The following is a 26,984-nucleotide window of genomic DNA, read 5'->3' on the forward strand; positions in this document are numbered from 1 at the left end:
TCACGTAAGGCAATCTATTTTATTTGTATTGATAATAATAAAATGCACAATAAAAACACAAACAGTTTTTGATATTCTCTTTCTCTACATCAGTGAGCATAAACATCATCATTTCAGGACCTGCTTGGAGGGGGCTGGGGGCATCTTGCCGTTTTCTATTTCCGAGCCACGGCGCTGTAGACGACCTCGTGTGGATCTGCTGCAGCCTGGGGAAGCAGACAGAGGGTCTGAGTTTAGCTAGAGGTGCTTTTCAGCTTTGGGGTTGAAGCTGTGCAGGGGGGTCATTGCACTGATTGACTGACTTTGCAAAATGTTAACACACATTTTACAAACAGCTACATGGTTTTGTAGTTTGTATATTGTGTTTTAATAAACATTACCAAAACCGAGATGTAAAAACTTGACAATTATGCTTTTATACTTTATACAGAATAATATTACATATTTTCATCCTTGATGTTTGTCAGTCATGGGATTGTGACAAATTATTTTATTTTGAACACATCTAAATGATGCTTTGTTTGTCTTCTTGTAAATACATGAACATCATTAATATTTATCTTTGGTAGCTCATGGCATTTCAGGCCACAACCGCATATAAACAAGTAAGACCAGAAACAAAGGTGCTGACCAAGACGATCTCTCACTCTGCCCCCTGGTGGACACAACTCTTAACCATCCAGACTGATGCAAACTATACTGGGACGTATGAGTAGCAGCACCACTTAGGAATGACAGCACAGGTAAGTGTACACATTGCAAGCACTGAGTATAAACCGGCCCTCAGGGAGGACACAGTGTTACTAGGCTGCATTGTCTTCAAGACTGTGGCAGCACGGTTTCAAGCTGCAGAAACCAAAATTAAATGCATGGATTTTCATTTACACACAATAAATATGCAACTCAAGGAAATTTAGGTTAGAAATAATGGTTCATGATGGATGGATGGATGGATGGAAGGGAGGGTGGATGGGGCTCAGTTTATGTTCAGTTTGCCAGGTTCTTACCATGTTGTCTAATGGCACAACCTGAGTAGATGAACGTGCTGTATTTCTGGCTTTCGGTTTTACTGAGATGTATGTCACTTCATCCCCGGGTTCTACAGTGGGCTGGAGAGGGAAGAGATGCTGTAAATGGATACTGTAATCATGTACCATTACTTTTACACTGTATAATTACAGAGAAGACACACACTGTAAATGGATACTGTAATCATGTACCATTACTTTTACACTGTATAATTACAGAGAGGACACACACTGTAAATGGATACTGTAATCATGCACCATTACTGTTACACTCTATAATTACAGAGAGGACACACACTGTAAATGGATACTGTAATCATGTACCATTACTTTTACACTGTATAATTACAGAGAGGACACACACTGTAAATGGATACTGTAACCATGCACCATTACTCTTACACTATACAATTACAGAGAGGACACACACTGTAAATGGATACTGTAACCATGTACCATTACTTTTACACTGTATAATTACAGAGAGGACACACACTGTAAATGGATACTGTAATCATGCACCATTACTCTTACACTATGCAATTACAGAGAGGACACACACTGTAAATGGATACTGTAATCATGCACCATTACTGTTACACTGTATAATTACAGAGAGGACATACACTGTAAATGGATACTGTAATCATGCACCATTACTCTTACACTGTATAATTACAGAGAGGACACACACTGTAAATGGATACTGTAATCATGTACCATTACTGTTAGATGGTATAATTACAGAGGACACATATCATACTTATCAATAATACTTATCAATAAATACATGAAGACTCCTGAATATGCATTAATATACCACACAGTGCTCAGACCAGCAGGAAAGTGAGACGATATAATTGATCCCTTATTGTGCCTGTGGAGAAACTCTTTTTTACACCTCCCTCAACTTGCTCTTTGTAGAGCATGCTGTCTGCAAAGGGCAGTCACCTGTAGCAGCACGCAGGAAACTGGGAGTTAAGGGCCTTACTCAAGGACCCATAGACAAGCTAACGCTGGGTTTGAACTGGCAACCTTGTGATTACAGGCACACAAGTTTAGCCCACTGAGCCACTGACATGTGACACGAGACAAGATGCTAAAGAATGACGTTCATGGTCTGTGGTGTAAGAGCTAATGCTTATTAGCGTGATCTGCTCATTGCTTTGCTGCAGTTTTCACACGTTCAGCTCTGCTAAGCTGCACTTACATGGTGGAGGACCAGACCAGACTGTGGTGGAAAATTCACAGATGGACTCCAAACATTTAAAAAAAGCACGTAAATGAGAAGCCGAAAGACACACTTACAGTGAGGGCAGCCGTGTTTTCCGTGTTCCTCTTTCTGGCCTGTACCATCGCTAAAAAAAAAAAAAATGGTAATTTAGGAAAAACTGACACTTCTATTTCTTATATATAGCAGTTTTCATTAAAGTTTCGAAAGCGGCCATCCTCACCGGATCTTCTGCACAGAATCATGACAACAGCGAGTAACAGCAGCATCAGCAGCAGCACTCCTATGATTCCTACATAGAGCGGCAGTCTGGGTTTCCTGGGGAAATAAACATGATGGATTTCATGTTATCTGCATTTAAGGTACCAGATACTAATTCACTAGTTCTGTATATGAATAATACCCAGCAATCATGTATATCGGTAGGGAATATATCTGTCCACAGAAGGACCAAAAACAGAATAATCAAAGAGCTCATTCCAACCACAATCATATAATACCAACAGACAACAATTCTGCAAAAGAGAGAATCCTGTAAACATCACCCACAGAGAAAATAATTATACAACTCCTGTAATGGGAAGCCTGCAAACATCTAAGGTTATGTTGTTTTACATTTAAGACTATGGTGAACAGAAATACCCAGGATATTTCCACCTCCCATACTGGAATTCTGAAACAGGACAGAATGACAGTGAAGTCCACAAATCTGATGTCATTGACTGTTTGTCAGGATCAGTCCCTGCGGTGTCTGTCGGTTCCCTGTATGGCCAGCAGGTGTCGCTGGAATTTCCATTCCTTTCTGTGTCTGCTACCTTTCACAGTTCCTAGTGTGTTCCCCTGCTCCCCGGCCACTGCATGGCTGAATGGGATGAGCGTGCGGCTTAGAACTGTTAGAACCAGGCTTCCCCATGTTTACTCCATGCTAATTACGTTCTTGTATAGTTCCTTGATTTCTGTATCTTTTGTTTCTGCCCGTGTCTAGTTGTGTTTTCTTTCACATATATTCTTAGTCTTTAGTGCTTGTTAATTACTCTCCTATTCCTCATAGTTCCCAGGTCCTTGTGTGTTATTAGTAATGATCCACACCTGCCCCTCGTTATGCCCTCATTGCCTGTGTATATATGTACCTGCCCCTGTTCCTCAGTCAGTCATTTTATGTGCTGGTACGTGTTGTATTTTCTTCCTGCATTTTCCTGTCCTGTTCTCCATGAATCCTGTTTGGTGTGAGTTTTTCCTTGCGTTTAGTTATTGCCTGTTTAGTTCTTGGTTTATCTCTAGCCTTTGTTTTCACCCCTCATGGTCCCTTTTGTTCCTGTCATTCCTTGCTTGTTGTCACCCAGCCACACTGTGGATCATCCCTTCCATCATGCTGTATCGTAACACTGTTTCCTACTGCAGATGATTGAAAATGAGCACAGCAGAGCTGGCAGAGAAAACAACAAAATGTAAGATTCTTCCAGTGTATCTGATACCACATATTATCTATATATGCAGGGGTGCAGCTAAAAAATTCTGGGCCCCCTGACAGCACCTTCAACAATGATCACCTTTGGGGGGGAAAGGGGTCCCACGTGAGATTTTACTGAGTAGGCTAGTGTGGGGGAGGGAGGGCACTGCAGCATTTGGGGCCCCTATAAAGTGCTGGACCCCAGGAATCTATCCAGATACATGTCCTACCTTTCACTGGAATTTGTAGAGTTCTGTCCTGATGAATTGGATGTCAAAGGAAAAGGAGAAGAAACGGTATTTCTCAGTGTCGTATGATGGGTTGGGACATGAAATACTGAGGATCATGTGAAAGACCACTGGATTAGTTCAATATAAATGAAGACTGAGAATGTGGCACCAGCACTAAATGTAAATACACAAACAGACACACAGTGCAGGGATGCAGGTTAAACAGCCAGCGTCTGATTCACTACAGTCTGCTTTTGTACCACCAGACCTCAGCTGCTTTTTACATTGATATATATACAAAGGAAGTTCCTATCAATACAAAGGAGGCGTTGCAGACACTGACTGTATTCACTCAGACGTAAATGAAAGACGCCAATGAAAGTCTTTACTGGGAAAACTTTTCTGATAGACATTCAATATGTTACTGTCAGGTCCTCATTGTACATTAACAACATCTTACCTTCCCGGACTATCAGGGCCAGAGAGGCATTGAAACTGCCACCCACACAACATGAGTAAGAGCCAGAATCTTCCTCCTGCAGGTTCCTCATGGTCACATGAAATACACTTTGGTGACGGTCATCAGTAATTGACACATTCCCTCCATTCTGTCCCAGGTCACACTGTGCTAATCTGGAGCCGCATACATCTCCTCTACACCAGGACTTCACTTTAGATTGATGATATTCATGATAGTAACATGGGATGGTGACAGATCCTCCTCTCTCTGCAGAGACCCAGCTCACAGTCCTCACATCCTTAACCTCTATGGGGACAATATATGAATGGGGGAGGGTTAGGGAGACATATTAATAGAGTCTGAGCAGTTACATGTGGTTATAATAGCACTGATTATGAAGTCAGACAGGTACAATCAGTCAGGGGTGCAGGAACTGGGGGGACAAGGGACTTCATTCATCCCCCAATAAAAATACACCCTTGTGCAAATGAATTTAAACAAGTTGTCACGTCTATATTTAGACGGACTGACCACAGTTATGACAAACATCACAGTGACATTAATTCATACTTATCACCTTGGGTCTGGATTCAGGACCTGATGGTTTGATAAAAACTGTATGTGAATAACCCAGGATGGGGCGCCAATCCATCGCAGGACAGATACACCATTCATGCCTGTGGGGAATCTGGCAACTCCAATTAATCTTAGCATGTTTTTGGACTGTGGGGGGAAACCAGAGAACCCAGAGGAAACCCGACAATGACACGGGGAGGCAGCTGAACCCCAGAACATTCACCTGAAACATACATGGATGGCTGAAGCACAGTTACACCACTCAGCTACAACCGCACCCAACCAGGCCTGCCAGTCTGTGGGCACAGCGCCTCCTCTGTCCATCCACTCAGCGTACTCTTTGCCGTTTTCGCTGTTCAAACCAGTAGGATCCAGACCACTGCATCCATGTCTGTGTCACAGCTTGTTTCAATTAATTTGCACAGGGATGTACTTTAGTATTTAAATGATGTGGTTGTGCTCCCCCCATACACCCCCCCGCCCCCCGCCACCCAATGTCATACTCTCTCCTACACTGTTATAAACAAGTGAGAAGGAATCATCACTATAGTGTCACCATTCCTGATTTTTATACAGATGCTGGAATATGTGTCCTGTAGTGCAGCAAGGAACACTAAAGAAAGTTGGAATAGATGCTTTAAAACAACTTAATCCCAGTTTCATACAGTAAGTGCTTTGGAACCACTCATTATGAAGCGTGTGAAATGACTGAGATATAAATAAAGAGAAAAGGTTGAATGAGCTTACCCACACGGACTGTAAAGGTCAGTCTATCAGAGGAATCCTCAGATCTCCCCTGACCACCACCCACAGCACACCAGTAATGACCAGAATCTGACTGCTGCAGGTTCATCATGGTCACAATGAAGACTAAGTTCTGGGGATCATCAGTGATGGACACCCTGTTCATGGCCAGTTGGGAGTCACTGCGTGTCTCTGGGCTGCAGGATCCCAGACTGTCCACTTTACACCAGGATTTCACAGCGTTTTTATGCTTCTGACCATAGAAACATGGTATGGTGACAGATCCTCCTATTTCTCCTGTTAACTTCTTGAATGTCACCACTTTAGACTTTCCTGTACGACCATTAGCTGGAAGAAAATCAATGATTTAGTCATAAAGCCAATTTCACTGGAAATGCATTCAGTCCCCTTCCAGCTGCATATCTTGGTCACAGTGCACAGCAGGTACACATATACACAGCACACAAGGAGGTCGGAATCAACACTCACAGCCTGCATGGAGGGTATGTACTGCTGAATACAACCAACTCTATGTTAAATAATTAACACATGACATTCTTCTTGTTAACCCTCTCAAGGCAGGCGTTGCTGATTTGCAACAGTTAAAAACTAACTACCTTATTACCCCAGATACATATTTTAATGCGTTTTTTTTTACTCAAAAGTACCACTGCAGGTCTTGGTTGTCCTTTAGCAACAAAAACTCAATTTGAGCCTGAAAGGGTTAATCTGACTTCAGAAAAAAGAAAAAAAAAAACATTTACCTTCCCAGACCATCAGGGGCAGAAATGCTTTGTCATATGTCCTCTCATCATGCTTCACTTCACACCAGTAATACCCAGAATCCCCCTTCTGCAGGTCTCTCATGGTCACATTAAACACCATTTGGTCACGGTTTTCAGAGATTGACACTTTCCCTCCAACCTGGTTCCTGTCTGATTGTGCTGTTCTGGAGCAGGAATCCCATTTATCTCCTTTACACCAGAATTTCACTGCAGATTTATAAGCATCATGATAGTAACATGGGATGGTGACAGATCCTCCTCTCTCTGCAGTTATCCAGCTCACGGTCCTCACACTCCTAACCTCTATGGGGACAATTCATGCAAAATAGAACATTAAAAACATAAAATAACAGCCTGACAGGTCACATACGGTGATTATGGCAGCAGAAGTGAGTGAGTGAATGAATGAAGGGAAGGAGACATATTCACACAGACATATACAGGCATTGCAGAGCCCAGCCTGACAGGGCAGGGACAGCAAAGTCATGATGCATTATTAAACTGCACATAAATTACCATTTTTATTCCAAGGCACAAAGGGCCGTCAGAGCTTATATTAACAGGAAACGGGTGTTTAGACATGGAAAAGAGATGTTTACACTATTTATGACCAGTTTCCTGACACATAAATTATTCATTCTGTAACTGTCAATTTAAGCAGTTTGGACACAGTAGGAAAAATAGCTCTTTCATTAACTTTTGGACAGTCCTGCTTTCACTAAAACTGAATGTAGAGGAGAAATTACAGTACAGGCAAAAGAAGATGATTTCAGACCTGAGAGTTTAATGGAGAATAATCAGATGTGATTTTGAGAATCAGTATTTGAACATTCTTTGTTATATGCAAAGCAGAGATGCTGGGAAAGAGTGAAAGACATATAGAGGAAATAATGAACCACCTCAGCCATCAACATTTTCATGAAAGTGCTACCAATGAGAGAGCTGTTCATAAGAAAAGGATCAAACAACTTACCTGTAGAAACCAACAGCTCCAGTTTCCCAGAGGAATCCTCAGATCTTCTGCATCCATCACCCACACAACACCAATAAGAGCCAGAATCCATGTGCTGCAGGTCCCTCATGGTCACAATGAAGACTAAGTTCTGGGGATCATCAGTGATGAACACTCTGTTCATGGCCAGTTGGGAGTCACTGCGTGTCTCTGGGCTGCAGGATGACGTGTCTCTCCCTTTACACCAGGATTTCACAAGGTCTTTATGCTCCTGACCATAGAAACACGGGATGCTGATGGATCCTCCTGCTTGTGCTGTTAATTTCTCAAAAGTTTTCACTTTGGAACTTCCTACAGGGTTGATAACTAGAAGAAATCAGACATAGTCAGTCATAAAATGTCATTTAATCTGGACCTAAAGTCACACCACTTCCCAGCCTACTTCTTGCCAGTGTTGGGTCCCCGGAGAATAAAATGGAGGAGATCTGACTCTCTACACAGTGAAAGGCTGTACCCTGGTCTGCACTCAGTCCGGATCCAGCAGATAATCACGGATATCACCACAGAGCGAGACAGCTGCAGTTGTCCCCAGCGGCAGGCTGACAGCCACTGCCCCACTGCCTTGTGGGCTGTCTGGGATGAACAAAGGCTAAGGGGAAACCCTGAGAGGAAAATGAGGTGGGGGCAGCACATGCAGGCGGACCTCGACAGACCGAGGAACCGGTGGCCGTCTGCAGCTAGGGAAGGCTGCCAGTCATCTTGGGCCAACCTCTTTGCACTGGAAATGGGCCCCTCTCAGCCATCAGGTGCTACTGGGGAATGCACACCCCCTGTGGCTCTCTAAGAAATCTCACTGTGCAGGTCTCCACTTTTTACCCTGGTGATAAACATTTGGAGCCAACCTCAGACAGTCTGGCTGTGATGGGGTGTCTGGTGATGGGGGCCGGTTTGACTGAGCTGGAAGCCCCTAGTCAGACCCCTGCCTGTCAGTGGTCAGCTGGTCACTAGCAGCTGGGGTTGAGTGGCAGCTGCTCTCTGCAGACCCCGGTGTGACTCAGCAGCCCTATTTAGGGACCCTTAGTGAGGAGAGGCCTACAAATGGTGGCAAAAAAATGGTGCCCATTCAACCCCTTCCTGGTAGGTTACCGCACCTATCAGGACATTTCACCTTGCAGTCGAAACAAAAAAGCAATAAACCATACAGTGGCAAACTGGAATGTGCGAACCCTTCTGGACTCCTTATGGACCCCTGCTTAGTATGTGTGAGGAAGCAGAAGAGGGGATGCCAGTCCGGCCTATTAGTGAGACGCAGGAAAGAACCACACAAGCCATCCCTACTGAGCATGCTACTCACTAACGCAAGATCCATGGCACAGAAAATGGACAAACTGGAACTATTAAACGCTGGAAATCACTATGTTCACGGCTGCTGTGTTATGATAACTGACACCTGGCTTCACCCGCTGATACGAGACGCAGCAGTGCAGCTGGCAGGCAGCACGATCCACGGGGACAGAAACAAAGACTCTGGTGAGATCAGAGGAGGGGGGTCTTGGCAACTATGTGCACAGTGACTGGTCAAAGAACAGTATAATCATAGACAGTCACTGTTCTCCTGACCTAGAGTTTATTTCCGTTAAATGCCGTCCATTCTTTCTTCCAAGAGAGCTAGCAGTAGTGATTATCACTGCAGTCGGTTCTGTCCTATATAAAGTACTGTGCTGATAATGTCACTGTTGAGAAGCACATCTGTGTCTTCTTCAGCCAGAAACCCTGGATGACAAGCAAGGTAAAGGACCCTCCTGGAAGACGACGACTCTGCCTTCAGGTCAGGTGACAGAGCTCTGCATAGTGCTGCTAGAGTCGGGCTGAGGAGAGGAATGAGAGAAGCTAAGGTGGCCTATAAGAGGAGGATAGAAGACCAGCTCTCAGGAAAAGACCCTTGGAGTGTGCAGCAGGACATCACCAACCACAGGAGCTGCAAGTCAACATCCATGGACTGGGAGGCCTCAGTGACAGAGCAGCTGAACTGCTTCTTTGCACCCAGTCTCACCCTCCCAGCCCCCTCCAGACTCTAGCATCCAGATACACACTTTACAGGTCAGTGAACCAGAGGAAGGCTGCTGGTCCCGACAGGATACCTGGGAAGCAGTGTTAATGTTAACGGAAAAATTTTGTCATCGTTATCATCAACGACCTTCATTTTCAGACTAAAACGAGACGATATGACACTCAGCTATAATGCCACGAAATAAAAATGATTTTGCGAGACCTAAGACTATGACGAAGTGTATTGACACTTTCATCAACAAATTAAAATGAGACGAAAATGTTTGCCAAAGACGAGATACAATCAGGTCTAATGCAGTTCGTGTAAGTCAGTGCTATTCAACTGAATGTCCAGTTAGAGAAAATTTCTTGAAACAAAGGTCCAGAAGATCATAATGTCTAACTATTTAGTGTGATATATATTTAAGTAGCCTATTTGTTGTATCAACATTGCATGTAATCAATATCTGACTGTCAAATCCAATTCAGTTCAATTCAAAAACTTTTTGACAATATTTATTGTCATGTGACAGAGCTGAACATATATGTATGAGTGCCAAAATGTATAATGTTTTCTCATTTACTAGTTTTAAAAGGACATTTTAAAAGTAGGGCTGCATTTCAAAATAAGATAAAATAAAATTGTGCATGTTTAAATAAAGTCCTTAACTTAAGCCATAAAACCTTAATACAATCGTTTTTATGTCATATATTTTAGTGTTTGTGGATTTAAGTATGTTGTTTTAGAAAATCCCACGCTGGTAATAAAATTTAAGTCTTGTTTTAATATAAATACATACGAACTTATCACTTCAATCGCTATTACAGTAGGAAATGGGCGGTCATATTATTTCAAAACATATACATAATGTTACAGTTCTTACCTTGTAAATAGTCAGCTTTTGTATTTAACCATGTAAATACACTTTTGACGTAGCTAATTTTAGGTTTATAATGGAATAATATAGATTTGCCCTAAGATTTCCTGCATGAGTCTGGAAGCGTGAGCATCATACCAGAAGCTTGAGATTTGGCAGCCATGAAAACGTACATTTTTTGTTGATTTACATAACAAATAACATTACTTTATACAGTTGTTAAAAAGTGGAAACTTCAATGAACATGAAATCACTAATAAGGTACGTGTACAAATATTTCTATTTTAATATTCAGAGAGAGCAGGCCTGGTGGCATTATAGCCTATGCACTTTGAAGTGATTTTATTTTTGCACTAATGACACTACTGATTTTACAGTACTCAGTTTCTGGGTAAATAAACATAAGTTTGTGTTTCAAATAAGTGTGAAATCTATGTCTTTGTGTACTGCACAGTCAGACCTTAATACCATCCCTTAACATTGGTTTAATATCATCTTGGTGAACCTAATGACTTCCTGGCATCAAAGGGAAACTTTAAACATGACACTTTACACTTTTAATTTTAGTCGACTAAATCAACTGTAGTTTTAGTCGACTGTAATCTTATGATATTTAGTCAACTAAAAACTAAAATAATTTAAATGACTAAATTATGACTAAAACTAAATTACATTTTAGTCAAAAGACTATGACTAAAACTAAATAAAAATTTGCTGTTAAAATTAACACTACAACAGACCACATCGCAGAACAGCCCTGGTTGCTGCAGATACAGCATTGACATCACTGCCCTGACTGAAACTATAGGCTCCTAACAAAGGAACAAATACCAAACCATCAAGGATGCACCCTCACTCCAAACACTGGTACTTGACTGACACAAAGACCAAAGATCGACATCAGAGACGTCCTCATAGCCCATGACGTCCTCATAACCCATGATGTCCTCATAGCCCATGACGTCCTCATAACCCATGATGTCCTCATAACCCATGACGTCCTCATAACCCATGACGTCCTCATAACCCATGATGTCCTCATAACCCATGACGTCCTCATAACCCATGCTATGAGAGGTGCAGAATGCTGGACAGATCATTGCATGATTGTGGCCAAATTACACACGACAGTTGGCTCACCTGTCCGAGTACAAAAGTCAGGCAATAAAAGGCTACACTGTGTCCAGCTGAAAGGTACTGGGGCCAAAGATGAGTTTTAGAGGCCTTTGGCTGGGAAGCTATGAGAGATCAAAACATCTTTGTTGATGCAGCAGCCCAAACCATTGGATTCAGGTTCAAAAAACATCAAGATTGGTTTGATGAGACTCAGAGACCACCATCTGCCAGCTGGACAACATGCACAAGCTACATAAGGGGATCCCTGAACAACCCCTCATCTAGTACTTTCAGAGAGCAATGGCTAACAGGTTGGAGGGATGTAAAAGGAGACTTTGAGGACATTGGAGAATAAACAGGGGAGGAATAAGGCACACAAAATCCAAGAATATGCAGACAGAAATTATATCCATATTTTCTACATCTCGGTTAAATCCATTTATGGTCCAAGAAATTATTCTCTCACTCCCCCCCCCCAAAAAAAAGCTGATGGCCTTAAACTCCTAAAGGACCAGCAGAGAATTCAGTCATCATGCTCACTCCCCCCCCCCCAAAAAAAAAGCTGATGGCCTTAAACTCCTAAAGGACCAGCAGAGAATTCAGTCATCATGCTCCAGCAGACTCCATGCCTGAAGAGCTGCCTGAATACCCCACTATTCATTCCCTCGGTCAGACACCAACCTTCTCAGAGGTTCTGACAGCTGTCTGCTCCCTGAGCCCTGGCATTGACAACATCCCTGCTGAGCTGCTGAAACACGGAGGATACCTCTGCACAGGGACACTGCACCGATTCATCAGCAGAGTATGGGAGGCGGAGAGAGTCCCCAGCAGAGGAGGGACACAAATATCTCACCATATATAAAATCAAGGGTGGTAAGTCCACCTGCAGGAGCAGTAGGGGAATTTCTCTCCGTGCTGTTCTGGTGACAGTGCTGTCAGAGACTGTGTTGAAGACACTGACTGATAACATTATGTGTTACCTGAGTGATAATGTGGATTTATGAAGAGCAGGAGTGCAGTTGATATGATTTTCACTGCCTGACAGATTCAAGAAAAGTGCTGTGAACAACATCAGGACCTGTTTATGGTCTTTATTGATCTCTCCAAAGCATTTAGAGAATGCTTAGGGGAAGATGGGGGTACAGGAGGTAGTGCTATCGTTCAGCAACTGGAAGGTTGCAGGTTCGAGCCCTGGTTCCTCCTGCCCCCATCAAGGTGTCCTTGAGCAAGACACTGAACCCCAAATCGCTCCCGGTGTGCAGGTTGGTGCCTTGCATGGCAGCCTTCGCCACTGGTGTATGAATGTGAGTGTGGATGGGTGAATGTGAAGCATAAATTGTAAAGCGCTTTGAGTACTCGTAGGAGTAGAAAAGCGCTATATAAATGCAGTCCATTTACCATTTGAGACTGTGAACAAGAAGCTCCTTTGGAAAGTACTTGAAAAATTTGGTTGGCCAGCCAAGTTTGTCAACATTATTAGATCATTTCACGATGGGATGATGGCTCAGGAGATCAAGAGTCTGACCCTATTCCTGTGTGAACAGCAGTAATACAGGGTGTGTTCTGGTTCCTGTTCTCTTCAGTATTTTCCCTCTATGTGTCACCCATCTTCCTCATAAGGAGCTTGACAAGGAGAGGTGATCTACCAGCGGAGCCCTGGAACATGACACTCACCACCAGTCCTTACAGTCAGTCTCCAGCTGCTCACAATAACTCTGTTTCTCAAATATCTGGGCAGCATCCTGTCAGAGGACTGCAGTACTGACCATTAAATACAGAACTGGATCAACCAAGCAGCAGCTGCCGTTGGGAGATTACAGGGTCTTTCAAAAGAAGAACCTCAACCTGAACCACAAGGAAGCTGTATATGAAGCTGCCTGCAAATCCACTCTCCTCTGTGAAACCTGAGACACCTACGGTCACCACATCAGGTGACTCGAGCAGGTCCATACGGTGCCTGCAAGCACGTCCTGGGCCTCACTGGCCATGATGGAGTACCACACACCCATATAGTTGCAACTGCAGACGTATTGAGGCCACAATCACCCAACATCAACTATGGTGCCCTGGCCATTTAATAAGGATGCCCCAAAGCCACCTGCTCCATAGAGTCATTTATGGACAATTATATCACAGCCAACGCTAAGCAGGCAGGGAGAGGAAAAGGTTTATAGACCAGATTAAGGTGTCTCTGGGAAGGTGTGGGATTAGACCTGACAGTCTAGAGCCGGGGTTCCCAAACGTTTTCACCTGGGGAAGTATGCAAACAATATTTTTCAATGAAATATTTTCTTTAAAAAAAATTGGCTTTAATTTTATAATTTCTACTGCTGTTGATGACAGTTAATGCACCCCTTAATCCATCCATTTTCTGAAACTGCTATTCAGGGTTGCAGGGGATCTGGAGCCAATCCAGAAGCTATGGGAGCACTGCAGGGCAAACACACCATTCACTCACTCACACACACACACACACACACACACATGGATAATTTGGTAGCTCCTCAGCATGTTTTTGGACTGTGGGTAGAATCAGAAGCACCCAGAGGCAACTCCACGAGGACACAGAGAGAACATGCAAACTCCACACAAAAGGAGCCATGGTGGGGACTCAAACCCGGGTCCCACAGGTGTGAGGCAACAATGTTAACCACTGACCACAAATGAATGTACAGATATACAAATATAGTGTCATGAATGCAGGCGGCTCGGGCGCGCGGCATGGTGCAGGCACGGAAAGGATGGCGGACGACCCACTTGCGGCTCAGAGACAGAAGGGGTTTATTAACTAAAACAGAAGACACTACAAAACCAAAGAAACCAAAAGGACCACGGGGGGGTCAAACTCTAAAGAGAATAAACTTAGACTAAAACACAAAACCAAATACACATCAAAACACTGAAAATAGCGGAACCATCAAAGAACAACAGAACACACAACACCACAATCAATCAACAATCATAGACAATGAACCACTAGTGAATTAAACTCAGGCAGGAACTTAAATAGGAAAACTGAACAGAGTAACGAGGCAGCAGGAGTGAGAAAAGCAATTAACCAATTGGGGAAGGTGCAGGACAACGAGCAATCAGGAAAACACACAAGGGCAGGCACAAGAACAGGAAACAGGTGGAACTAATTAACTCAGGGAACTGGGATGGGAAAACTAATACTGACAAAGAAGGAAACAGCATCTACACTAGGGAATAACAGACAGCTAGAAACACAAGCAGGGGCACATAGAATTGAACCAAATACAAATCACAGAAACCAGAAAAACTTGTACAAAGAAACACTGGGGAGCAAAATACAGGACAGGACAGGACAGAACACAGGACAGAAGGGTACTCAGACAACCACATGCTCAACACATTGAGCCATGTGGCTAGACAGGTAACAGGGGAGAACAAAGACTAACACAAAGAACGGGATGACCAGCAACACCTGCTGGCCAAACGGGGAAGGGACACGGAAGGACCACAGCAGGGGCTGACCCTGACATATAGAGGTAGATACAAAACTGAGAGGAGCTATACATTAGATATATAAATGTTATTTGTTGTGAATAGAAAGCAACAGCAAATAAGTGGATGGTAGAGCTGATTAAGGACATGTATACCTTATAACAGAATAAACAGTATTGTGAACAGGATAAATCATGCTGTGTAATTAGATACAGCATGTGACGATAGGGGGAGTGGGGTAGAGCTACCAGCGCCGTGATCTGCAGCTCGGTGACGGAGAAAAGCTGTTCCTGAGCCGGCTGGCGTGGGCATGGGTGCTATAGAGCGCTTGCCGGAGGGGAGGGGGGAGAGTAGTCTGTGATTAGGGTTAGAGCCATCTTGCCCTCCTATGACAATGGTTGACGTGGATGTTCTGGATGGTGGGAGCTGGGTGCCAATAACGGAGCTATGCGGTGAGAAGCGGAGCAGCTGCGGTACCATACCGAGATGCAGTCGGTGATGATACTCTCGGTGGTGCAGCGATAGAAATCCAACAGCACCCGGAGCTGCAGGCGGGCTTTCCTCAGCCTCTGCTGGAAGTAACCAGCATGGAGGAGCTGATGGTCCAGGTGAGATCCTCAGAGATGCGGACACCGAGAAACTTGAAGCTGGCGCATCATCGATGTGTACTAAATAGTTATAGTAGTATATGAAAAGTATGTTTATTCAATACCACATAGCACCACTATCAGCTGAAAATACACTCCTAACATACTCTATGTGCAATTTTGGTGTCCTATTCAAACATTTATGATACAGGTGACTATGTATAATTAAAATATAATTTAAACAGTATGTGGCCAATATGTTTTTAGCATCTTAAACGTGTGTTTAAAATACATTTCATGTAATCTATTTAAAGTATATTTAAGTATAAATTTAAGCTGGGTCAAAAAAATATAAAGTTAGTACTTTAGTGTATTAAATCCATACCACTATCACAACTTTAGTATATTAAATATACTTCAAGCTGGGTGAAACAAACCCAATAAAAGTATACTATAACTCGGATGTACTGTGGTATGTTTATACCATAGTATACCATAGTATAAACATAGAGGAGCTTTGGATGTATCCATCTATGATCAGTTAATTAACTACAGGGGATATTCCAGAAAGCAGGTTGGCGGAATTTCAGGATAAGCAAATTTAATATTAAGCAGCAACATCATATATTATTTTAGGACATATATTAACTACAGGAACACAGAAAACAGCGCTTATTGATTATTTTTAAATCGAATTTTAATGGATATTAATAAATATAGATAAGGCATAAATCAAGCAAAAAATATTACTAAGTAGCCACAGTCTAATTTAATCTAAGTGTCATATTTCAAAAGCGTAAAAAAATAATGACCCAGATAAACGGAAGCAACCAGAACACTTAAACAAACAGCAAACAGCTTAAAATGCCCCTTGTCATCATATATGAAATGCTACAGATTTTAATACTTTTGACCTGAATGTTTTTGTTGTGAGAATCAATTCTAACGTTAGAATATTAAAAAATATTAACAATGTAAGTTGAACATATAAGAAGCAGGGCATGAACCACTATTGAGCGGGGGCCCCGTAAGTGGGGAGAAGCCAGAAGTTGCGCGGCACGATCAGTCTACAGGCAACCCCCCCAGCGCTCCTTCATTTATTATTATTTATTGTCGGGGTTGAACCTGCACTGAATCGAGGTATAAAAACTGACATCCTATCGGTCATTGTTTTTATTAAGGCATCCAAAAACTGTAGAAATCGAATTCTCTCAATAAATAAAAGGTCGTATCAACGCAAATTTCAGCCCAGAATCCAATGGCTGTTTCCTCCCATCTCTGAAGGTGACCAGACCTCCACTGGTTGATGATGAGGTCAGTTGCGGCCAGACAATATCCTTAAAGGATCCTTAGCATAGACATGTCATCCAGGCTCTTAGTTTATTTTGCTCGTGTACCAGAGCGAGTGTTTGTGTGACTTCTAGAAAGATTTGTGTCCATATACACTATTCTGCCAAAATTCATATCATTGAATTCAGGTGTTTCAATCACTTGCATAGCCACAGGTGTATAAAATCAAGCACGTATTCATGCAGACTGCTTTTATAAACATTTGTGAAAGAATGGGTCGCTCGCAGGAGCTGAGTGAATTCAAGCATGGTACCATGATAGGATGCCACCTGTGCAATAAGTCCATTCGTGAAATTTCCTCACTACTAAATATTCCACGGTCAACTGTTAGTGGTATTATAACAAAGTGGAAGCATTTGGGAACAACAGCAACTCAGCCATGAAGTGGTAGGCCACGTAAAATCACAGAGCGGGGACAACGCATGCTGAGGCACACAGTGGCCAACTGTCTGCAGTCAATAGCTACAGACCTCCAACTTCAGGTGGCCTTCAGATTAGCTCAAGAACAGTGCGTAGAGAACTTCATGGAATGGGTTTCCATGGCCGAGCAGCTGCATCCAAGCCTTACATCACCAAGTGCAATGCAAAGCGTCGGCACACCACCACGGCACATTTTTTACATTGAAAAAAATCCCACGGTACACCACCAACCAAAAAAATGACACTCTGCAGCATAGTAATGACAAAATAGTCTCTCAATTTATTTATACTCACTCACTGTGAAACCTGCACCTGTTTGGTTGAACACAAAGCTGATATCCTGGCAGGAATTGAAGACAAACACATGAAGCTCTTCCTCAACAGCTCTCAGTCTCTCTTTGTTTTTAGTTTTTATATGAGTCAGGCTTGAAAAACTCAGCTCACACAGATATGTTGTGGAAAATGGGAGTAATGCAGTGATCCCCCGCTGATTGTGGAAGTTACGTTCCACACCCATCAGAGATAGGTGAAAATCCACGATATAGAAAGACCATATAAACATTTTTTTTTATAGTTTAAGCCTTAAAACACCTCTCCCACACACTTTAAACACATGTGATATGTGGATGTCGGACTAAGGATATGAGTAACATAAAACTAATAATATGTAATGTATACGTATGTGATTCCACTTTAACGATGGCTTTATTCTGAGGTCATGCCACCCTCTTTCCTGTTTGACTAAAGGGAAGTGATGCAGTGGCTCTTATATTCTTTTCATCCTTCTTGATGTATCGTACCGTCGATTCATTCAAGCCATAATGGCGAGCGACGTCCATGTAACGCTTTCCTTCCAGAAGCATATCCAGGAGTTTTACCTTCTCCTGAATGGTCAAGGTCCTCCTCTGGCGCTTAGGCTCACTACTACCAGAAGGCTTAGAAGATGCAGGATGCGTGGGAGCCGTCGCACGGTTAAAAAAAAAACGGAAACAATTGGACCACAAGCAAGGTACACGATACGCAGAGAACTGTGACGGGTCAGGGAAAAATCCACGATATAGCAGGGGTGCGATAGCTGAACCACTGTATAGCAGGGGATCACTAATGTTGAAATATAGCTTTGTTTGTTTAGAATACATCACTTTTACAGCCCAGACACTCGACAATGGCATATTATTTGCAAATAATAATACATTTTCGAAAAAAAATTTTAGACCAATTGGATAATTTGCCATGGCACACCTCACAATCTCTTACGGCACACTAGTGTGCCGCGGCACAGTGGTTGAAAATCACTGGTGTAAAGCACGCTACCACTGGACCCTAGAGCAGTGAAGACGTGTTCTCTGCAATGACAAATCACGCTTCTGTCTGGCAATCAGATAGATAAATCTGGGTTTGGCGGTTGCCAGGAGAACGGTACTTACCAGACTGCATTGTGCCAAGTGTAAAGTTTGATGGAGGGGGGATTATGGTGTGGGGTTGTTTTTCAGGGGTTGGGCTTGGACCCTTAGTTCCAGTGAAAGGAACTCTTAATGCTGCAGCATTCAAAGCCATTTTGGACAATTTCATGCTCCCAACTTTGTGGGAACAGTTTGGGGATGGCCCCTTCCTGTTCCAACATGACAGATAGATAGATACTTTATTGTCATTGTATGTCATACAATGAAACTCTGTTTGGTGCAATCCCATTAGCAGGTTCTTAAAACATAATTCAGAAAAACATTCACTCATACTCTTCACACATTCATTCCTACTGTAAACATCTACAAAATTTAATTAACTACATATGCACATATTATGGCAAGAATTAGTATAAAAACAACAATATTGCACATAGGAGTAAAGTATTACACAGGTCCATGGCAGTAAAATATGAGTTATTGCACAAAGTCCATGAAGAAGACAGTAAGGGATACACATGTCTGTATGTGTTGGGAAAAAGTGGGGGGCCATTATGCTTTCTGCAATCTGTCCACCGCTCTAGGAAAAAAGCTGTTATACAGCCGATTGGTACGAGTCCTGATGGTTCTTAATTGGCCTGAGGGGAGAGTAATAAAAAAGGAGTATCCTGGGTGTGAAGGGTCTTTCATTATTTTTGTGGCCTGTATAAAAAGGCGGTCCCAGTAAATGACTGCGCTGTTCCAACATGACTGACCTTTCTTTGTGCACCAGTGCACAAAGAAAGGTCCATAAGGACATGAATGAGTGAGTCTGGTGTGGAGGAACTTGACTGGCCTGCACAGAGCCCTGACCTCACAAATGCTCTCCTGGAAGAATGGTCAAAAAATCCCATGAACACACTCCTAAACCTTGTGAACAGCCTCCCCAGAAGAGTTGAAGCTGTTATATCTGCAAAAGGTGAGCTAACCCCATATCAAATCCTATGTATTAAGAATGGGATGTCCTTAAAGTTCATTTGTGTCTAACACATGCGCAGTTCATTCATTTTCATGTCTGTTAGAATGATCAGCTGAACTGCCCCAGGGATCGCTCCCTCTGGGAGGGGGGGGGGGGCGGGCAGAGCAGCAGGGAGCTCAGCTCACTTCCATAGTGACGACAACGTTGTACAGAAAGTAGCTAAGGTTTGTGAAAAACGTCGCTAGATTTGTCGCTAGGCGCTATTAGAAAAAAAATCACTAAGTTAGCAACACTACATGCACTAGATTAAAACGACCACTAGAAATGGATCATTCTGATTGGATAGAAAGTATTCAATATGATGAAGTTTCAACTTGACAACGGCATAGTGACCAATCATTAGCAAGTGGTGTTCGCAGTGTCCTCTGCAGAGGTTCGCAGAAAGACTCACCGCACCTCGTATGCCATGTTATGGTGAAATTAAGCTTTTCACCAAAACCACGACTGCAACCCATAGCGGCTGCCGACTGTAAAACCTGGTGGCAGCTCAGTGTGGACAGAATAAACAAGCTAGAGGAGAACAGGACAGCTAGTACACAACAAAAGCGAGGCAGGAGCAACACAGCCAGGAATCCCACCACCACCGATGCCACATATACATGATCCATATGTCATAAAATCTGTGGTTCTAGAATCGGACTCTTTAGACACCAGAGAGCCCTCCATTAAAGGAAGAACATGGACCTCATCATTGCAATAAGATGGACAGCAAGCGTCGTGTGCAAATATCCGGACCAGTCATAGGGATTCTAAATAAACAATTAAATAAATAATCTGAAAGACGAATGTGTACACTGGTAAATTGGTTGCAATCATAATGCATTTTTTTCATACACTGAATTTAGGAGGTAAACCAGAATGTGAGCCATCAAACACGATACTTTAGCACTCTGAGATATGATATATAGCAGAGTTTTATGTACGATCATTGTGTTACTTTCCAAGTAAAAAGTATAATGCAAGAACATACTAAACATACTCATTATCTATTGCATGAAAAGGAAATTTTAGGTAATTTATGTCAGTTTTCTTTTATATAATTCAAGAGAAAGTGAACAAAATGCCAAGCTTTACCTGGTAACCCTATAAAAACGATGGAGGAGGAAGAAGAGAGGAGCCATGTCTGGTGTGTCGATTGTGGCCTTTAGCTGTATCTGTTTCTATCCTTCTGTAATAAACTGACTGTCTGTCCTCATTCTGAATGTGTCAGTGCATTAAAGAAGGGGCCTGACAGAGAGGGAAGGAAGGAGATCTCTCTCACACACACACACACACACACACAGAGAGAGGGCATCAACCACAAACACCCCGAATCATTGCGAGCTACTTTCTCAACAGTTTCTGCATCTTTCATAATGAGTCGTCAACAAGGCTCTGTAGAGAAGTAGCAGACAGGTCTGATGTCTCTGCCCCTTTAATTCAGACACTAGCCTTAAATACTAGATCATTTTGCGAAGTAAGAAAGGCCACCAGAAACCACATTCCTGCAGAATCCCATATCATCCTGATTTAATTAACTGCAGCTAATTAGCTGGTTATGATGAGGCTGCAAAATCAGATAGAGGCATTTTATAAATGCCTCTACCTTAGGAAGTTACTGGGGTGTCATTATAAAAAATGCTCCCGAAGGAGTTTACATGGCACCCCCATGAACACAAGCTGAGGTGACCTTTGGCCCAGCAGGGGGTTGTAAACGATAAACTTCATCTTCATTGTCATGCAACACAGGATTATTCTTATTAATACGACCCGATGACCAAATAGTTTGAGATGTTTGAGTGTGGAGTCACATGACTGTGGCAGAGAGGTGACAAAATGACGGCGACAGACACCTTAAAAATAACCTCCTCTGGAGGATGGGCTCCCCCTTTCAGTCTGGTCCCTCCCAAGGTTTCTTCCTTCTAGGGAGTTTTTCCTTGCCACTGTCGCCTATGGCTTACTCACTGGGGGCTTTGGGTGAGGATGCTGTAAAGCGCTTTCAGACGATGTAATGTTGTGATAATGCGCTATACAAAAATAAATTTGTTTGTTGTTGTTTGTATTAATAAAAAACAAGATGCATCAATTTCAGCAAAGCCTGCATACTCTCCTCTGTTTAACTGAAATCAAACTATTTTTATATCACGCATTTTCACATTATCTAATGCCCCCAAGGACAGAGGAGACAGTGGCAAGGAAAAACTCCCTAGCAAGAAGAAACCTCTGGAAGAACCAGACGCAAAGGGGGAGCACAAAAAAACAAAGGAAATCCAAAATAAAGTCCCGATTTATAAGACAAAATTGTGAAGGATGCAGATATAAATGCTGAAGGCCCAGTGTTCGGCTGTGTGGCTCCCTGTCAGCTTCAAAGGGGAGAAAAAACTGCCAAAGCCAGCAGTGACAGAGTGTCAATCTTCACATCCAGCATCAAGTGACACGTCTATCAATACATGTGTTTGCAAGTAAAACATGCTGCACATTTTCTGTCACAAGCTTAGTGTGATTCTTTAGCTCATATTTAGAAATTTGTGCAGTGACAATATTCAACACAGACAAAAGCATTTTAAACAGATAAATGAACAAAAAAATGGAAACATCAGAACCACATAATGCATGAAAGAGGAAGTTTTTGCTCGTATAACTTCTCCTTCTCGCAAATGCAAACTTGGCACGCAAGACACAGCCAAGGGCACACACAACAACAGTAGAGATGGCAATTTCGGCACCCAGGATCGATCCGTTCCGAAGACGTCCGAAACTTATCAATACGGAGTTTACGAAAGGTTTCGAAACATCAGTCACGTGACCGCCGTGTCATTGGTCACAGCGAGAAAAAAAACCTGTAAAAAAAAAAACCCGGAAAACATCGGTGCGTGTTGGGTGTTTGTGGCGTTGTTGGTTTGAGCGACTAGTTTGGCGATTATTATTATTTGAAATAAACTTGTATTAGTGAAACAGGTTAGCAGTTAGTGTGACTTAGGCATAAGTATAGTGAGGGACATATAGTAGATGTAATATCAAGGTTTTGCTTAGATTCAATTATAAACATAAATCAAAAAGCTAGAGTACGCATAGACACATAGATTACATATACATATATTAACATTGCTAACATAGACAAAGATTGTTGTCTGAACTGTTCTATTTTATACAAATTAATTAAAACTAAACCATTCCTATAACCTGCTCAACATACACAAACCTAGATAGAATACTCATTCTAACCTCAGTAGCTAATTACATTGCGCACTCAATACTCGGATGGTATGTAAACACAGAAATTATGTTTTAACAATTCACAACTATGGGAACAAATAATCTCTATAAATGATATAAGATCCAATTTATGTTTTGATTGACTGGGGGAAATTCTGCTGTATACAAACATGCAAATAATGCCAAACAGACAAGGTACAAAGACTGTACACATGGTGCGAGCAAAGTAAACATACTGCAGCAGATTTAAAAAGTACATACATTTACAGCATTTGGCAGACGCCCTTAGCCAGAGCGACTTACATAAGTGCATAGTAGTACACAAATGGATGTAAAATCTTGGGGAGCAGAATGTGAGACTAAACGTGAATATTTAAAGATAAGAATAATAATCATCTGCAAATAAATTATGTGCAGTTAGAACACAAGGCACCGGATTGTATTATAACAAGAGAGGATGCTTCCTGACGTATTATGAATATGGATGGGGAGTGGAACGTCTGGAGAAAGTGTGATATGTCGGTCACCAGTTAATTGTATGATGGCTTCGCGCAGCGATAATCCCCAGTAGCATTTTTAGCACAGCATGGTAGGTGGAATGAGCCGGTGGCTGAATATGCTCAATTATAGAGGCCACTGAACTGGACGTGCAGACTATAGTTGAATTAAGGTTGGCAAAAAGTTATCATACGCTAATTGCAGATATAGGATACCTATGACAGAATATATACAAATAATCAAAAAGAAATTATATTGTATTATTCACATTTTTGACAGTTCGATCTTCGTGACATTCGAAACTTGCAGCAATAAGTTTTTATTCTGCCGTATTTGCTAAAGCTGCATTTCCGGGTTTTGCCAGCAGGCTGTGCACAACTAGTGTTTCGAAACTTTTCGAACCGTTTGGAAACATTTTTTGTTTCGAATGTTTCGAAATTGTTTTGATAATTCGAAATTGCCATCTCTAGACAACAGCTAGGGTATACAAGAAGTATCGACATTAACACAAACACCGGCTATTTACAGACATCTCCCAGCATACTTAGCACCCGTACTGGGACCCGCTATACGGAACCATCTCGCCGGCGCTACAATATTTAAAGTTGAATAACAATGGTTAACTGGAGAGAAGCGCTCATTGCGCCTAGCATAAACGCCGGTCGCAAACCGAAGGAGATTCTTACGAAGCTACAGCTGCAGACAAACAAATACAGAGACAGGAAGAGAGGAAACAATGCGAAGCCCCCCCTTACATACCGACAGTAAGTTCGCTTCGGAAGAAGCTGGTCGGACTATCCGCGATAGTGAGGAATCAGAGTGAACCGCGAGTGCAGTTTAATGTGCTTCACGGCATCGTGGCTGCAGGTGGTCAAGCCGGACGGCTTCCAGCTCGTAAATAAAGCGGAAAAGCATGGAGGGGGCAGATTGGTCGTTTTTACTGTCGAGGTGGTGAAACCATGTGACTGTGAAAGAACTAATATGCGTCCCGGACATCGAATTTCTCGCCGTGAACCGATTGCCTTACTATGTTTTTTTCTGGTAGTAATTTTTATTTATGCTTTTTGAAGACACAAAGCAATTTAACATCGCACACACAATGTTCCACTGCAACCAAGCAGCAAGTGCAACATAAACGCATGGGCGTAAATCCCGGGGCGACGGAGGCGACATGTCCCCCTCATATCCGAGGGTTGTCCCCCCCCAAAAAAATATATATATATTAAAAAAATCGCACTATCTATTGTGAAAAATATATGTATGTATACCTAAAATAATTCTGTAAGTAGAAAAAAAAACAAACGCAAAAAATGCATTTAGAAACAGTTGAGTTCCCCCTCCCCTTCCTCACAGTGGTTTGGCCAACCGCCTGCTTTCCTAGTTTATCTCACCTACTCTACACACACACACACGAGTCAGGTGTGTGTCTTCGGCTCAATTAATGTTGAACTCTAGTAAGTAGGGTATTTTATTCACTTTAAATAAAGCGATTCTTTAATGTAGTTGATGCAGACTCATTCATAAATTAGTTGCGGCAAAAATGCTGATTACCGATGTAATTTTCCACGAATCTGCTATATTAGCGATTAAAATATTACTTATCTAGTTAACGTTAGCTTGTTTACAATAGCTTGTTGCATAGTGTACTGCAACTAACACGCCAAAGCCGTTTCCCATGCATTGTTTTATTTGTGAGGACTTGGCATAATGTTAACTTAACATTAACGGCCACAATTAGCATATTGTTTAGCTGTGTATTTACTAAATGAGCACTGTGCTACGTCCGAACTGACCCCACTGTATTTTTTTGTATAATCAATTTCTATTATGCATTTAAACAGTTATGTTTAAATTTTATTGTATGTTGATGGCTTGACTGTAAACATAAACAATGCAATAAATAGTTTTGAATAAAAATCTGCTTTGTCATTGAACCTGAGAAAAACTTATAATGACGCAGTCTCCATGCTACAATAATAACGATAGAAGCAAAGTTTTTCATTGTGGGGACATATCTTTACAATTTGACTGTATTATTTGTGTCCCCTTCAAAAATTGCTCATGAGAAATTTTATATTTATTGTCCCCCCCCCTACTGTTAAATGAAATTTACGCCCATGCATAAACGTGTCGCATGAGTTCTGTCAGGGAGCCGCCATTACTGTTTTCACCTCATTATGCGCGATCGCGGCGTGTGACGTCATGCATGTGACCGTCGCGCTAATTAAACGCAACAACCAGTGTTGCCAACTTTGCGACTTTGTCGCTATATTTAACGAGTTTTTAGACCCCTCTAGCGACTCGTTTTCAAAAAAGCGACTAGCGACAAATCTAGCGACTTTTTCTGGTGTTACTGGAGACTTTTGGAGACTGTGACGCGAAAGAACGTATCGTCCTTAATCTTCTCACTGGGCAGCGGGTGCAGCCGTGGGCTCCTTTCCGTCCCAATGCACTCACAGGTGTCCAGTCCGCGCAGAGCAGCCCCGCCCAGCTGCAGTCACAGCAGGAGATGTGCATCATTTTCTCACATTGCCATTGACAGTTTTTTTTTTAATTGTCCTTTTTTGGTCCGTTTAGATTGTTAATGTAGATTTTATACAAAAAATGTTATGGTTAAAAATGTTAATGGTTCAGTTGTTTACTGTAACTTGTACACTTAAGTAAACTTAAAAATGTTATTCCGTCAGAGTGTCTCTTTGGGGGTCACTTTTGCCGGTGATATATATACACTCACCTAAAGGATTATTAGGAACACCTGTTCAATTTCTCATTAATGCAATTATCTAATCAACCAATCACATGGCAGTTGCTTCAATGCATTTAGGGGTGTGGTCCTAGTCAAGACAATCTCCTGAACTCCAAACTGAATGGCAGAATGGGAAAGAAAGGTGATTTAAGCAATTTTGAGCGTGGCATTGTTGTTGGTGCCAGACGGGCTGGTCTGAGTATTTCACAATCTGCTCAGTTATTGGGATTTTCACGCACAACCATTTCTAGGGTTTACAAAGAATGGTGTGCAAAGGGAAAAACATCCAGTATGCGGCAGTCCTGTGGGCAAAAATGCCTTGTTGATGCTAGAGGTCAGAGGAGAATGGGCCGACTGATTCAAGCTGATAGAAGAGCAACTTTGACTGAAATAACCACTCGTTACAACCAAGGTATGCAGCAAAGCATTTGTGAAGCCACAACACGCATAACCTTGAGGCGGATGGGCTACAACAGCAGAAGACCCCACCGGGTACCACTCATCTCCACTACAAATAGGAAAAAGAGGCTACAATTTGCACGAGCTCACCAAAATTGGACAGTTGAAGACTGGAAAAATGTTGCCTGGTCTGATGAGTCTCGATTTCTGTTGAGACATTCAAACGGTAGAGTCAGAATTTGGCATAAACAGAATGAGAACATGCCTCCATCATGCCTTGTTACCACTGTGCGGGCTGGTGGTGGTGGTGTAATGGTGTGGGGGATGTTTTCTTGGCACACTTTAGGCCCCTTAGTGCCAATTGGGCATCGTTTAAATGCCACGGCCTACCTGAGCATTGTTTC

General features: G+C 42.3%; 1 protein-coding gene across 6 annotated transcripts; it reads right to left on the reverse strand.

The window, feature by feature from the left end:
• On the reverse strand, positions 1 to 22,556 carry LOC111857129 (polymeric immunoglobulin receptor-like). 6 transcript variants are annotated; one of them, XM_072710526.1, is made up of 10 exons: positions 20,817 to 22,555; positions 7,478 to 7,822; positions 6,484 to 6,807; positions 5,723 to 6,067; positions 4,400 to 4,705; positions 3,940 to 3,967; positions 2,483 to 2,577; positions 2,337 to 2,386; positions 1,008 to 1,109; positions 1 to 206 (listed from the first exon to the last, which is right to left on the reverse strand). In XM_072710526.1, exons 2-10 carry the CDS (start codon positions 7,638 to 7,640, stop codon positions 156 to 158), a joined length of 1,464 nt encoding a protein of 487 aa, XP_072566627.1. In that variant the 5' UTR covers positions 7,641 to 7,822; positions 20,817 to 22,555; the 3' UTR covers positions 1 to 155. The 6 variants fall into 6 exon arrangements, 3 of the variants coding, with proteins under 3 accessions (XP_072566627.1, XP_072566625.1, XP_072566626.1); XM_072710524.1 differs by having other exon boundaries at positions 3,940 to 4,045; XR_011989857.1 differs by having other exon boundaries at positions 177 to 206; positions 2,239 to 2,386; positions 3,940 to 4,045; positions 20,817 to 22,556.
• Positions 22,557 to 26,984: the final 4,428 nt, after the last annotated feature.

Source organism: Paramormyrops kingsleyae, chromosome 4 (assembly GCF_048594095.1).
Source record: "Paramormyrops kingsleyae isolate MSU_618 chromosome 4, PKINGS_0.4, whole genome shotgun sequence".
Taxonomy (NCBI): Eukaryota; Metazoa; Chordata; class Actinopteri; order Osteoglossiformes; family Mormyridae; genus Paramormyrops; species Paramormyrops kingsleyae.